This window comes from Nothoprocta perdicaria, unplaced genomic scaffold (genome assembly GCF_003342845.1).
Source record: "Nothoprocta perdicaria isolate Ctin4 unplaced genomic scaffold, notPer1 scaffold_27, whole genome shotgun sequence".
NCBI lineage: Eukaryota > Metazoa > Chordata > Aves > Tinamiformes > Tinamidae > Nothoprocta > Nothoprocta perdicaria.
Window position 1 is genome coordinate 1,555,180 of NW_020455499.1, and position 14,587 is coordinate 1,569,766.

The 14,587-nt window shown below is 39.9% G+C and overlaps 1 protein-coding gene across 1 annotated transcript in view; it reads right to left on the reverse strand.

Annotated features, from left to right (window-relative positions):
* Nucleotides 1-508: 508 nt before the first annotated feature.
* ARHGAP15 (Rho GTPase activating protein 15) overlaps nucleotides 509-14,587 on the reverse strand; it is a 293,000-nt gene continuing 278,921 nt past the window's right edge. The window contains exon 13 of the mRNA XM_026040886.1: nucleotides 509-893. Coding sequence (XP_025896671.1) covers nucleotides 710-893 — 184 coding nt within the window. The 3' untranslated portion in view covers nucleotides 509-709. The remainder of the gene's footprint in view (nucleotides 894-14,587) is intronic.

Below are 14,587 nucleotides of genomic sequence, written 5' to 3' on the forward strand. Positions count from 1 at the left end.
AAGCAGGCAGATGTACAGTGTGAGGAGGAATCAAAATGGATGTTACATTTAAAATGAGCAGTCTTGCAATGTCTTCATCTCAGGCACTGTATTCAAGTAAAAATGCCAAAATTCTAATTTTGTTTGTAATTTTAAGGCATTACTCTGCAAATAGATAGACTTWAAAAAAAATCATTTAGAAGTATTAAATGTAATTTTTTTGGAACTCTTAAGATGGAGGAATTGGTTCTTCATTGTGTATTTAACTGCCAATACATATCAAAGAGAACAGGTAATTCTTAGTCAAATTAACTACAAATGATGCAATATCTCTGTTTTAATTCACAGCTTTTATTATATATTTTAATCCCCTTTCCACAAATCCCCTCAGTTCCTATTTGTCTTTCTGTGCCATTGCATATGTTAGTAAACAGCATTTCCTATGGTCTTTGGCCATATGCTGTATGCTCAGCTTGAAAAAAACTGACACTTGGAGTGTTAGCATAATGAAACTCTCAAAGGGTTAATGCAGAATACATATAGGCAAATGTTGACAATATTTTTTATTCCAATGTTTGAAAATTAAACACAAAATCATCATTAAGTTTTCACAAAACGAGGCATCTGTCACTTGAAAGAAAAAGAAATATTTCAGAAATATGTTTACAGAAATGTAAAAATATTAGACATCAAGACAGATGTGAACRTTTTCAATAACAGGCCCTGTCTGTCAGTCTTCCTCAGAGCCGAAGATCTTGCTGTACTCGCTCAACATAAGTTCAACTATCTGATTTTGGTACAGCATGTGGACTGCCATGTTCCCTGTCTCCTTTTCAGGTCTAAGGAGTGTTGGTCCAAACACAATTCCTAAGCTCTGTGTTGACATAAGATTCACGGATTCCTTGGCTGCTATCCTGTTGACGAAAGGAAAGAATTGGTTAAAAAAAAAAAAGAAAAAAGAAAAAAGAAAGACGGATGTCAAAGGAGTCACTGGTGCATTTGAAGTGCAGGAGAGACATATTCTGCTGTTTTCTTTAACAGTGATGTTTAGTTGGTTAAGTTATGAAAAAGAAAGAAAAGAAGGAAAGAAGGCATGACTTCTTCCAACATGATGGACAATGGATGAAAATTCAGCTGCCGACAGCAAGACATGAACCAGAGTGAGCTCCACAGTTGGACTTTTGGGTTTTGCATATTGGGCGGCCACACGCTATTACTTGCTCTAAGTAATACTTGTTCATGGAAATATTTTCTGAGCTTGTACAGTTAGATCTTGAAAATGATATTTGCCTTTCATGGTGAGAGAATCGAATAATTTTGGTGCCACCAGCTTTGGTGGCTCCTGGGAGAAGCCTTCCTGCTTCTCCTAGCATGGTCTCCCCTGACTGAAACAGTCCAAAAAGCAAAAGGGCCCTTTAATAAAAAGCTCGTATGAAGCACGTTTCTTCTGCTAACTGAAATCCAATAAAGATAGTGTACTCTGAAATGGGTTGTGAAATTTATATAAGTGAAGAATTTTGCATGCTTTATCCTGATTCAAATTTTCTTAAAAGTTTCTTAGACCATATATCTTAAATGGATTGATTTGGAAAATAACTGTAGGGACTAAAATCTGTGATGCCTTCATTTTCCATGAGATTATGAGAGGGACATTATTGTTGTTAAAGGTTGAGCTTGTGTACCTATTAAGAATTAATATTCTAGTAGAACAGCCACTAATAACTGAGAAGTCTGATCTGAGAAAAATGCAGGTTTAATGGATGTAGTTTAGGTAGACAGTTTTGCCTAAATCTCTGCAGTGGTAAGTATAAACTAGACAGAAATCCATTCCCTTCTGCTCTCCAGAATACATAAAACACTGTAGGCCGGAGAAACTAATAAACAGAGATATTTATTTTATAGACAAGTTACATGGTGCTACCAAGGCACTCAAATCAAATGTAACTTTAATATGTAAATGTTTTGATTTATGGATGTTTTCTTAACCTCTTAGTTTTAGACTTGAATATTGTAAGGTAAGTTCTGTACATGCTTTTTTACCCCCTTACTCCCTGTTTATCAATCTCATAAGCCCATAAAAAATCCAGGTGCAGTTTAAAGCATCCTATAACTATCTCTGCTTTCCTATACCTGTTGCTGAGGTCACAGCAARCTGCCCTGCAAGGGACAGAAATTTCATAAGGGATCTTGGGTTCAATTGCTTAAAACTGAGATGGTTTCCCTCCTTTTGCTGGGGGGTCACGCAGCAAAGAGTGGCTTCTGATGGACTCCTGCCAATCTTGCCATTTGCCATATTCCTTCAACAAAAATACCGTTTCTTCTTTGCGTATAAATAGGAGGCTTTGCYGCAGTTCTGCTCCTACCCGTGGTGTCCATTGCGCAGCACACTCTCCATATGGCACTGATCAGCTTGGCTTAATTATTAGTTTCTTAAAATACAGCGTCTTTATTACAAATTAAAAAATAATTATCTTTCCTCCGCGGCAATATTAACATACCGTGGCTTATCTTAGGAGTTCAGAAAGTCGATAAAAGTTAGTGGTTTTCCTGCCAAGTAACTGCATGAGCGTGTGATGGGCGTCGCACATCTTTAGCAGTTAAAAGCGTTTTGTCATGAGAGTGCAAAATGCCACTTTTGGAGGAGCCTCCAAGGGCTCTACATCTAATGCAATAATTCATTACTGCAGTGATAAAATCTCATTTGAATCCTTGAGGTTTTTTTTTACATTCAGGCATCTGTATTTTCTTTGGTGACCATAATAATAAACTACGAGCCAAGCCAACAGGATTACTTTTCAGGAAAGTCTGAGTAATTAAATAGCCATAGTAAAATACATAATAAAATACTACAGAGAAAGAAGGAAGGAATTCTTATATGAAGGGAAATTTTAAGTATTACTTAATTCAGTCTGAAGAAAATAATTACCACTTTGGGAATGTGTACCTTTTTAAAGGGCAAATATTTACCAGTGAAATTCTTTAATTGATTTTTTTTTTCATCTGTCCACAAAAAAAAAAAAAAAAAAGGTCAAAAACAACTATATACAATATAAATTATTACTGTAGCTCCTAAAGGAAATCTGTTTGTTCAAAGAGAAAATCCCTACTAAATGGGGAAGCATTCTTTTTTTGGCAAGAGGAGAAAAAGTGATATACAGTTTATAGCATAAAAAGCAAAAGGAAATGCCAGAGCTACTTTTTGTCAAGCTCAAATAAAAGGAGCAATGATCCATCAATTTAAGATTATTTTAGAAACCATCTATAATCCAGCACTGCAGATGTTGGAATCTGGTCAAGAAATTCTTGAGCCTTGTGCCGTGCAAGGGTCTTTCTCCCCACAAAAGTGAGCTGAATTGCTAACTAAAGGATTGTTCAAGTTCCTTAAGGTTACAAGTTAGGAGATAGGCAGAAAAGAGAGATCTAATTATTAATAGTAATGAAATGAATGATGTTGTAAAACAGCAAAAGTGCCTGATAGGAGGGCTYTGGTGTCAATGGCAGATATATAAGCAAAAATACTTTGAATTTATGCTTTGGCTGTTACCAAGGCAACTGCAAGCTGGAAAGCAAGTAGCTGAGCATAGGGCAACCACACAGCAAAGAGGGTCGCTGTATGGTGAGTTTGGCTCCCCATTTCTACTTAAAACCCCATTTTCAAACTTCCTAAATAAAACTACAATCATTTGTGGCATTTGGAAGCCATGCTGGTCTGCAGTCACAGGATGTATTAGGAAATGTTCTTCGTTTGTTTCTACTCTACGTGAGCTACCAAGGAGAAGAAAGTGTGTTGGTGGTGATGCTGGTTCTCACCATTTTCAAGTTCCTGCCACGTGGAAAATACTAGTGAGATAAACCAGTGTATTTAGGGAGAAAAAGCCCTTTTGAAAGGGCTGGTTAAAGAAAATATTGTGCATAGAGCTGTAGGTGTGCAAGATGCTGGTGAGGTGAGAATGCACAATATTTTGTCTAACCAGGGTATGGAAACCAAGACCCCAAAAGAGGCCAAGAGGTCTAAAGATGTATGGGAATAAAGAAAACTCCCAAGAAAAGAGAATAAAGAGCCATATGTATCAGTAACACATCCTCTTGGCTTAACAACTAACCCTACAGCACTGGGAAGTGGCTTCTCCCCATGCATCTTGTTTCACGACTATCCATTTTGGCAGATTTGTGCCCTTCCTGGAAAATGGCACCAATGGCTGGGCACAGATCTGCTCATCCAGATGGATGCTCGGGCTGCAGCGATATCTAAGTTCCTATAACCTAGCTTAATGGGTCAACATCTGCACCTTCCATTGATTCGCTCTGCCAATAATTATCCTCAAATTAGCTAATATCTGTTTCCTATACACAGTCAGGCATATGCAAATGTGGTGTTTTAGCTTAAGAGCASGGTTCAGCTGCCTTTGCTGCTGCCTTTAGTCTCCTTAAATGCAGAACTATCAACAGACCTGTTCACTGCACAGTTACAGGATGGGTTTAATGTTTTTGGTTTTCTGACTTTGATACTTCCAGCCAATGTGAACTCGCTAACATTTGACTGTGGGGATGAAAAACGCTCAGMTCAAAACCCTACACTCCTTTCCAAAAGCTGATTTACAGGAGTTTAAAAAAATAAAAGAAAAAAAAAAAAAGAAAAAGAAAGTATTAGATACTTTGCTTTAGTGACAAGACATTTGAGGAGAAATCATCCAAGCTTGAAATAAAATCTTTATTGAAAGCAATTCTGCATCCGTGCCAGTGAGCTCCATCGCGCGATCAGAGCAGATGTCCCAGGGGAAAACCCCGCGCCGCCGCCAGGGTTGATTACTTGGACCTCCTGTCAGTTCCTAACTCATTGACAATGGCTGAGACATTCGCCACAACTTTGTTTCCTTTATTTGGAAGTAAAGTTAATATACTTACCTTAACTGTGCCAAATGTACTGGAAAATAACCTGATAATAAAACGTACCATCCTACGAAGTGATAATGTCTGCGTGTATAAGCACATTTTGGCAGGGCTCTTACAGACTAGTTTTTCAGCACTAGGAAGGGAGCCCAAGTGCAAAACGATGCACAGATAAACTATCAGGTTTCTTCTGAACGTATTTCCTTTTCATTTGAGGCCAGTTATATCCTTTTCTGAGATACAGCAGATTGCGGTAACATCATTTCTAATGTAAACTCACTCCACTCACTCCAGTTCAGCTAAGTAGCCTTTTTTTTTTTTTTTCTTTTTCTAATGAAGACCTAAATGGCTTTTGGTACTAAAAGAATAACTTGAACTACAAAGTCTGGCTTTGAGAACACCCGCCACACGGAGATGCAGCACAAGGCCAGGGCACTATTTAACTCCCTCCTCAGAGCACCACCAAATCCATCATCAGTGGTACCCGAGCCTGATACCGCAAGGTCTATGTCAACTAACTATTCAATCCATTGCACTGCAAGACGGACAAATTTARAATTTAGTAGGGAATTGTGATTCTTGATATGTTATGAATGCAAGCTAAGCTTCATTATTATTTATGTACTCACTTTGTGGGTGATGAAGCCAAGCAATTGCAAACATTATCAGTCAAGACCCTGTCCTGCTGGTGAAACCCAAACAGCAAACTCTGTGCATGAGGCTCTGTGCAGATGTCGCAGCTGCGACTGGTGGTTTGTGCTTATGATGGCAGTCCAAAATACTATGACATAGGCCCTTTCTGAAAAGCACCRTGTGGTTTGTTCTGCAATGAATATATATAATTCAGTGGACACAGGAAATATCCAAAAATGATTAATACCGCTTAAAGCTACTTCCTTTTGCCAAGGTAAAATATTAGGGCGCTTTACATTCCGGTTTAAATTCCAAGTGTTGAATTCAAAACAATAGTTATCTGAGACTGGTAACAGAGAAATCAGGTCGTGGTGTATGATATGTTAAGAGAGGGGTCAGAGATAGTTCAGACATACTTAAGAGCTTGCTTTAGCTGAAAATAGCCTCCATGGCTCCTGGCCTGCAGAAACTCCATAGGCTTCCTGTGCTCTGCAGCTGTGGATTCTTATTACAATTCTTTGGGAAAAAAAAAAAAAATCCCTTCTCTTCAGTTGCTCTGGGACACAAGAAAGAGCATTTGATGCTGCCTTCTCCTACAGACGAGCCTTTAAAGCGGACCGTTGGACACTATATATAGTAACTGGACAGCTGACAAGGACACAATGGAGAATGGGCTTCCTCAGGGAATCCCCTTGCATATCTTGCAGCAAAAGTTCTTCCCTGGACGAGCTGCCTTGGAGTCTGGCCTGAAATGGAAATAGCTCAGCTAGTCTGAAGATCAGTTCATAGTTGGCTGAGAAGCCTGTGGAAAGCTGCAGAAAGGCATTTATTCTGTCATACCCCGGTTTAACAGGGCAGCAGTTCAGAATAAAATCTTTTCACCAATACATGAACTTTTGCCATCTCTGGGACTTCCTATATTGCAAACACCTCACAGAGTTACAGTCTTGCAGAGATAGTCTTCATTCTGCAGGTGACTGAGGCCAAGATTTAAAAACAGAGATGTGTCTAGAGGGACTGAGGAAGAATATTGGGTTCAAGAATGTGTTTTTGAAGAGTCCTGCTTATTCTCCTGCACAACCAGAGCTGGACTATATCTTCCATTCCTGCTGGCATCTCCAGGTGGCAGGATGGTCTGGTGCCCATCCTTTGCCCAAGATGGTCTGAAAGCTGTGCATCCTTCACATCTCCGCTTGTGTAGCCCCTTTGGGTGATCTCAAATCACGGGAAGCCCAGGTCAGGGCCACTCCAGTTGTGTGTTAATCGATAGTTATATCTTGCCAAGAACAAAGACAGCTCTGGGAACAGAACACAGATCTGGTATTGCCTTTCTAACAGATGCACTGAGTACAAATGAGGCATTCATGTTAGGAAGTCCCACAGCTCATCGCAGCTGGACATTGCACAGCACCTGTAGGAGGTCCAAGAGTCCCTCCACCCCACCTAGCCTAGTGTTTGAGTAGGAGGAACGGGGCAATACTCTCATCAGAGTTAGGAGATGTGAGTTTGAGCCTCTTCAGGAGCAGGGCATAAAATTTGGATGTTCTATTCCTGGGAGGAACATTGCGATCGGCAGGCCAGTGTTTTTGAGGTTTGGACATAGGAAAGGTTTGGTCGCTAAGCCTCCCCAGGCCCATGTGAGTGATACATCCTGACATGGTGATCACGCAAGAAGTCCCCAGTAACTGCATATGGCCACCAAATACAAACCACAAACTATTGCAATGCACAACATAACATAAATGGCAGATGTTTTAAAAGCAAATGGCCAGTTTACCCTCCAAAATTCTACCATCTCACGGGTCTAGGGCTGCATTTTTGCTGAAGCTCCCTCCCAGCTGACCCACTTTTCCCCTGGGCAGGACTGCTGCGCGCTGGGCAAGACGTGACCCATTTGCTTCCTCCGGGCGGGTGAATGAACGACTCATTTGTCTCTGGCTCGGGTGACCTGCAAAGTCCAGGCCTCTTGTTTCCCACTTAGTGACGACCAGCACATCATGTTCTAAATTTGTTCTGGGTCCTAATTTTCTTTTCTTTTTGGCGACCGAGCACAAACTGGTTCTGATTAATGTGCATGAGACCGGAGGGAGGAGGAGATATGGGTAATCCATGTTATCACTGTGGACATTTCTCCTCGAGTCTGAAGTTTGTCTATTTGGGGACCGGCGCTTCTCAGGAGTCAGCTGAAGGCCATGAACTTCCAGCAAGAGCATCACAGGCTTCTGGCTACAGCTCCGAGCACAAGGCATTCATTTTTTTTGCCTTCTCTTGCTGCCTCGTAGCAGTACATATATCTATCTCAAACAACAGCAAATCCCTCTCAGAAGCCACACTGCCACGGCAAACACAATTCTTTCCTTAGGGAGAGCACGGGAGGGAGCAAAACCACCCGTGACAGATGTTAGGCAGATGCTAATGCGCTTCTGAGCGGTGGTTGAGAGTACAGTGATAAAGGCAGTGTGATACTATATAAAATAATATACGTTCAGACTGAGATATAATGTACAGGCCCCTTTACTGTATTTTTGGCTGGTGGTGTATCTTCTGCTGTGACTTTTCTTTTAAATTCTATTTCTGATATTTTTTTTTTTTGCAGAACAGCTAGCTTATTGTAAAGCTCAACCTGTCAGAGGTCCTGCATCTAGATGCTTTTATGGTCTGTGTGTCTCAGAAGGCAACAGATAGTTTTGCGTGAATATAAAGATTTAACTTTTTAAATTGCTTTAATTTCTTTTTAATCCAAGAATGCCTTAAGCTACATTTCCTTGTAATGTTAAAAAGAAAAAGCAGTTAGTAAAAATCTCTCCTAAATCAAGAATCATAAATATAGAACCTTTATCATCAGCACACCACATCCAAAAATGTCTTTGTAAAATAAATCAAATTATATGAGTTAATTGATTCCAGGCAACATCAGCAACTGCAGGTGGAAACTGAATAACAGGATGTTTATTAATGAAGGACTATTAATCAAAATTGACAATATCAATTCCTGTTTCTTTGAATTCTACCTGCAATGCCCACAGATGTATTTGCTGAATTTTTAAGTAAGAATTTAAAAGTAAAGAAAATATTAACACTTGGGATTTTAGTGTTAGATGCAGGGCTATTTGTTTAAACAGTGAAAGGATATCCTAAATCCAATTTGACAGGCAATGCCAAAGATGCCAGTGGTAATTAATTAGCACTTAATTTAGACCACAGAACAACAGGATATGGAATTGGTGCTCAGTGCCATTTCCCCTTAGGCTTCATCTCATGAGGGTCAGGAGTATGGCTGTTGCATTGAAGGTCAGTAAATAAATTGGGGGAACACATTGACACTGGACTTTTCATGATAGATATCCTTCACCCTTATTACCGCCTCTGGCTATGGCTGATGAGAAAAGGGCTGCGATTGTTTCGTGGCGAGCGCTCTGTGCGAGCAAGGTAAGGTCTGAACTCACACGCTCCATGYACTCGTACAGGGCTCCATGCTGCCTACAGAAACACAACTTTACAGCCGGGTTTGTGATAAACTTCTAACTTGTAGCTTAAGGAGCCAGAGGGAATGTGGCAGGCGAGAAAATTCACTTAAAGGCAGCCCTTAGGTTTGCTAGATTTGCGAGCTTAGCTGTAGATTAAGCATAATTGAAATCTATGGAAGGTTTTTAGAGTGAGGTTAGAAATTAGGTCAGTGAGGGAAAAAAATGCATTTCCTCATTATCCTCTTGCCTTTGTCTTAATATTTGGTACCCCTCTGTAAAGCTGAAAGGCTCTTAACAAAGGTAGATTAATGGTATATTAACTGCGTTTCTCTGATGAGGACATTGAGGGTTTGATGTGCTTAGTGATGGTCAGACAAAACTACATGGCTAACACTAAAGCCATAAATTCTCATGCTAACTCAGCCCTTTCTCTAATTCAGTGAAAGASGCCACTCTTTCCAACGAAACCCAAAAGAGAGGGCATATGGAAAGCATACAGGAAAGCCCATGCCACCTGGCTCAGAGAGACACAGAAATGGAATGCTTTGGTTCAGATTTACTGGTGAGAGAAAAAGAAAGATGATGAGACTCAAGAAAACAATATAATCCTCCTCCTAGCAAGCTTGCTGCCTTGCTGTAAACTGGTATTATGGTCTTTCTTCTCGTAATCTCTCCCCCTCTTCCAAAAGCAGGGCTTTCCGGGAGGGAGATGGCTGAGATGGGACATGTGGCCCTGCTCAAGGTCTCTGGCTCCCTGGCAGCCCARCAAGGAGGGTGTCAGCACTGGCACCAGCTTGTTATGGTTTTCTAAAACTGTTTCTTGCAAATGACACCCCATGATATGCAAGGAGATCCAGATGTCCCTAGCAAGGACAATGGACACCATGAACTTTAGCAGTCATGGCCATGCCATTCTTCCACAAGGACTCAACTGTTATTGCAGATCTAGATGTGGTCTACATATCTAGTTTAAACAATCCTTTTTTTTTTTTTTTTTTTTTTTTTTCAATCCCAAAAGGGCTGTCTACATTGCTATATCAAGCAAATACTGAGTTGGACAGCAGTCCATGCTCAAAAAACGTATTTTGGACACTCGCCTCCCCCAGGTTAACATTTATTTTAACTTTGCTTTCACTCCATCACACCTTTTGCAGCATCTCTCTTGACAGTGAGTGAAATTCTGATTAATGTCAAAGTCACCGGCAAAATTTCCATTGACTGAGAGCCAGAATGGAGTCAGAATTTCACCTCGTATAAGCTTAGTTTTCTCAGTTTGGGTGAATTCTACCTTTACTAAGTGGAATTACTGCTTTTTGACTATATTCAATATACWAACTCTTGCAATCTTCAATTATAGCCCTTTTTGTAATCCAGCTGACAGCAAATAAACTCAGCCCTGGATATGACAGGTTTACCCTCTGCCATAATGCATAAAAGTGGTGATTGTTTAGAATTATCCTATGGGGACGATGAACTTCAGAGAACCTGTTTGGAAATGTATCTGTTCCAGTGAGTCTAGAACCTCTCATTAAAAACTTGGTTGTATTTTGTTACCAATACATTGGTTTTGTGCAGTATCGTGAATAGATTATTCTGTTTTGTGAGACAAACGGTGCTTTTTGGTATTGAAATAAGTGAACATGGCAAAGAATTCTACAGAAATGAGATAACAAACTCTCAGCAATGTTTTCCTTTTCTGTGGGGTCCAAAATATGCAATTATTTCATAATTTGTTTCATTTAAAATCCTTTTGAGTCCTGAAAAAGCTCTGAATATTGACCTATTGATATGCCCCCATGTAAAATCTACATACTTTCACCTCTGTTGCCACCATCTTGTTGATTATAATTAAAGTCTTTGTGCATTGGCCTGCCCGAAAGAGATCATTTTGTATGGGATCTGACCTCAGCCTGGATTCCTACTCTTTCAGGTTTACTTCAGAGCTCTCCACAAGCTACTAGTGCAATATATATGCATTGCATTTGTATCAGATTTGAAAGATGCTTTAACATGCCTCCCAGCATCACAATTGCTTCAGCACTGATATTGAACATGAGTAGGATGAATGTATCTCTTAAATGCACTAGTGAGTATGTGCCACGAGTCTTTGATTTCTTTAAACTTATTTACATTTTACTTGCCCTTGAGCAATGAATTTACTATGTCAGCATTGTCTTTTCTACTTACACTTTGTCTGTCTTGTCCACTCACCTTAGCTTGATGTTTATTTTTTATGCACGTGCATAGTCCATTGCACTAAATGCACGAACTGCCTGGAGTGGATGATTTTCCATATATTGTCTCTTTCTAAGATGCACCCTTTGTAGTATTGCAAGTCCCATAGTATTTGCTAGCTCAAAAATGGCTCTGGATTTTCTCATTAGTTCCTTTTTAAGTCAAATGCCCATCCACACGTGTGATGGTTTCAGATGAGTGGACTAACTGCCTTAGACACTTTGCTTTAGTTCTCTATACAGGCAGGCCAGCCTCACCCAGGAGTTATATATTTTTTACCTCTCACTCATAATTTAAATAAAATGACTCAATACACCCAGCAGAGTTGCAGAGAAGCAGTCATCATACTGGCCCAGTAAACTCAGGCCAAAAAGGTCTCTCCCCACATTGCCTTGCTTGTTGTGTTATGTTCAGGCAGGAGGTTCTTAGAGATGAAGCTGAAATACCGTGGATATGTCTTTTTACTGCCTTGAGGTCTAGATGACCCTGACTCTACATTACCTGGCCCTAAGATGAGACGAATTTCAGAATATCGTTTTGTAGATGTTGAATGTATCTTACCCTACAGCAGGAAATGAGAATGGCTAGAAAAGGATTWACAAGGTGAGAGAGCGCGTCCTTATGAAGCAAATGGTGTGGTTTCAGGATGCAAGGTTATATGAACACACTTTGATATAAGGAGTTGTATGGTAACATGTTATCATGTATACCAAAAAGATTATGCAGTTCCTTGCCACAGTGGTCAGATGAGATTCAAAATATAAAGTCATATTCGACAGGACAGTTTTTCTAGGAGGTGGTCTTCAGCTGGCTACTACTGCTGCCATGACCCTACTGGAAACCCCTCTGGACCTGAAAATTCAATAAAGGCAACTGATGTTCATAGTAATTTTGACCTACTGGAAAGTGCTATAGGGCTGTGCGCTGGAGTCTCTAAGATTGCTGGAAGTGTTTGTTGAACGACTGGACTTGTCAGTTGATGGCAATGACCTGGAGAGCTGGAATAGTTTCAAGACAGATGAAGTGATACCCTCAGGTCCTTTGGTGTCGCTGAGTCTAGTGCTGACACAGGGAACACATTTGGTGTAAAAGGTTTGCACTTTGTCCGCTAAGGTGTTAGGAGAGTTATAAGATAGGGATTGTTGAGACCCATTAAAATGAAAGAACACGGTAAAAAGTCGTAAAAGACTTTTCTTGGCTCATCTCCATGGCAAAGGGTAACAATACTCGGGATGGATGCTGACAAGCCGGGATCGCTGTATGTGGAAATCTCTGCAATACAGCCAAGAGAGCAGGAAGTCTTGGGGTAGCCCAGCTGTAGTGGGGGAATTGAATGGCATTTCACTGTTCATTCACTGAAGTGCATCAATCATTTTGTGGGGAATCTAACATCTTTTTGGAATATGAGGTCAGGCTATTTTTAAAAAAGGATATTTTTGGCCTTCTCTTTTAATCTTGAGAGGACATGTATCCGCAACATCCCTTTCACCAAGGCAATAGACTCTTGATATATCAGCTGATAGATTATGATCCTTCTAGACTAGAACATAATTTTTAGAAAGCTTGCTGAAGTTAACCAACAACCTAAATAACTTTTTTTTTTTTTTTTTAGCTGGTGATGCTTGGATAAGAAATATAAAAGCCATACTCAATTCTGTTTTGATGAAGATTATTTGGGGTGATTAAAATAGTGATAATTACTTTGAAATGTGTTCTTATAGGAGCTCATCCTACACAAATACTTCAGAAGTTAAAAAAAACCCTTAATCTTGATTACTAGAGAATATATAGAGAATATGGTTGCTGTGAGCTGCTCCTTATAGATGAGAAGAGCAAACGCATGTTGATGCAGAGCRGGCAGGGATGGTAGCAATGCCGTCTGGTGGCAGGGCTGAAGCTGCTGAAGGAGAAAACTAGTTGCATCTTGTGGCCCAGGAGAGGAGGCAAATATCACCCGCTTGGCTAGCAATAGCCATTCCACAGATTTATGCTTTTACAGTGTGCCATAATGCCTAATGTATGAAAAGATAAATATTTTCCATCCAGCAACATCTTGCTGTATTTTCATCTAACTCTATAATTTTAATTATAAAGTGAACATAACCTGTATCAAATTATGATTTTGTTAACATATTGAATGAGGACAAGAAAAATAAATACCAGATTTTATAGTGTACAGGCACATGAAGGTATAGTAAGAAAATCTGGTTTCCTTGACCACATTGTCATAATATGCATATATAACTGCTTATTGAATCCAGGCTGTGTAGACAACAGAAAGAACCCTGGCTCCATACCACCACAATGCATGCCCACAACAAAGGGGAGGAAAGAACAGGCTCTTTCATTGTGCCTCGCTAAGTATTACCAACAGAAGGGCTAAAAACATTACCTCCGTCTGAAGTGTATCTATATATCCATGCATAAGTTATTAACTGGGCTCCCTGAGCACAGTTGCTGAAAATATTAATATATTCAAATTATATTCTGGCTACTGCAAAAACAGTAGATCAGACAAATGTATTAAAATCTCCTCAGACAAAAGGAGTCATGTTATTTATAAAGTTCCTCCCCCCGCTCTACCCTTACTGGAACACAAGCCTTCATTGTATATAATATATGAGAACACAAGAGGATCCTTAGATGTCAAAATGTGGCTTAAAGTTTGAATGTAATCATAAAACAGTGACTGAAATGCTTGCCATAAACAAATTGTCACTGGTATTATGTAACTTTGACKATTCACAAAGCATAAAAGAGGGGAAGAATAAAAGGTTGCTGCCAAACACCATGGGCCAAATCCTACGGTTGTGCCAAGCTGCGCGAGCATCCTGGGAATTGCAAACGCAGCGTGGAATTCGGATTTGCACTCCCTGGCGCTTAAATTAGAGCAAGATAGAGGCTATTTCTTGAGTTTGCCAGTGCATACAGCAAGGCAGCAAAATAGCAACCAGTGGTTTCTGGAGCCTCCTCCACTCACCYTCCTCAGCGAGAGATATTATAAATAATATTGCAGGTATTATTAATATTATGTGCAATATCCTCATCAAATCAATGCTCAGGACTTCAACTAGAAGATCCTGTTTGTGAAAGGTATAATCTCCCTTTAGTCTAGACTTCAGGAGCAATGTATATGTGATAAGATACACACTCTACATTTCTGAATTGCTGCTAATGGTTGCACTCGAGTCCCTTTTAGGGACATCAAGCAACCGAGGTGGTTGCCCACCTATTTTATTTTCTTTTTTTCCTCTCTCCGCATATTAAAAATAAAATGGCATTTTCTGCACAGCCTGAAATGATTGTTTGAGCAGAGATACTGGTTTAACTCATTATGAATTATTAGTGGAAAAGTGGCTCTCAAAAGTATGTTACATCTGAAA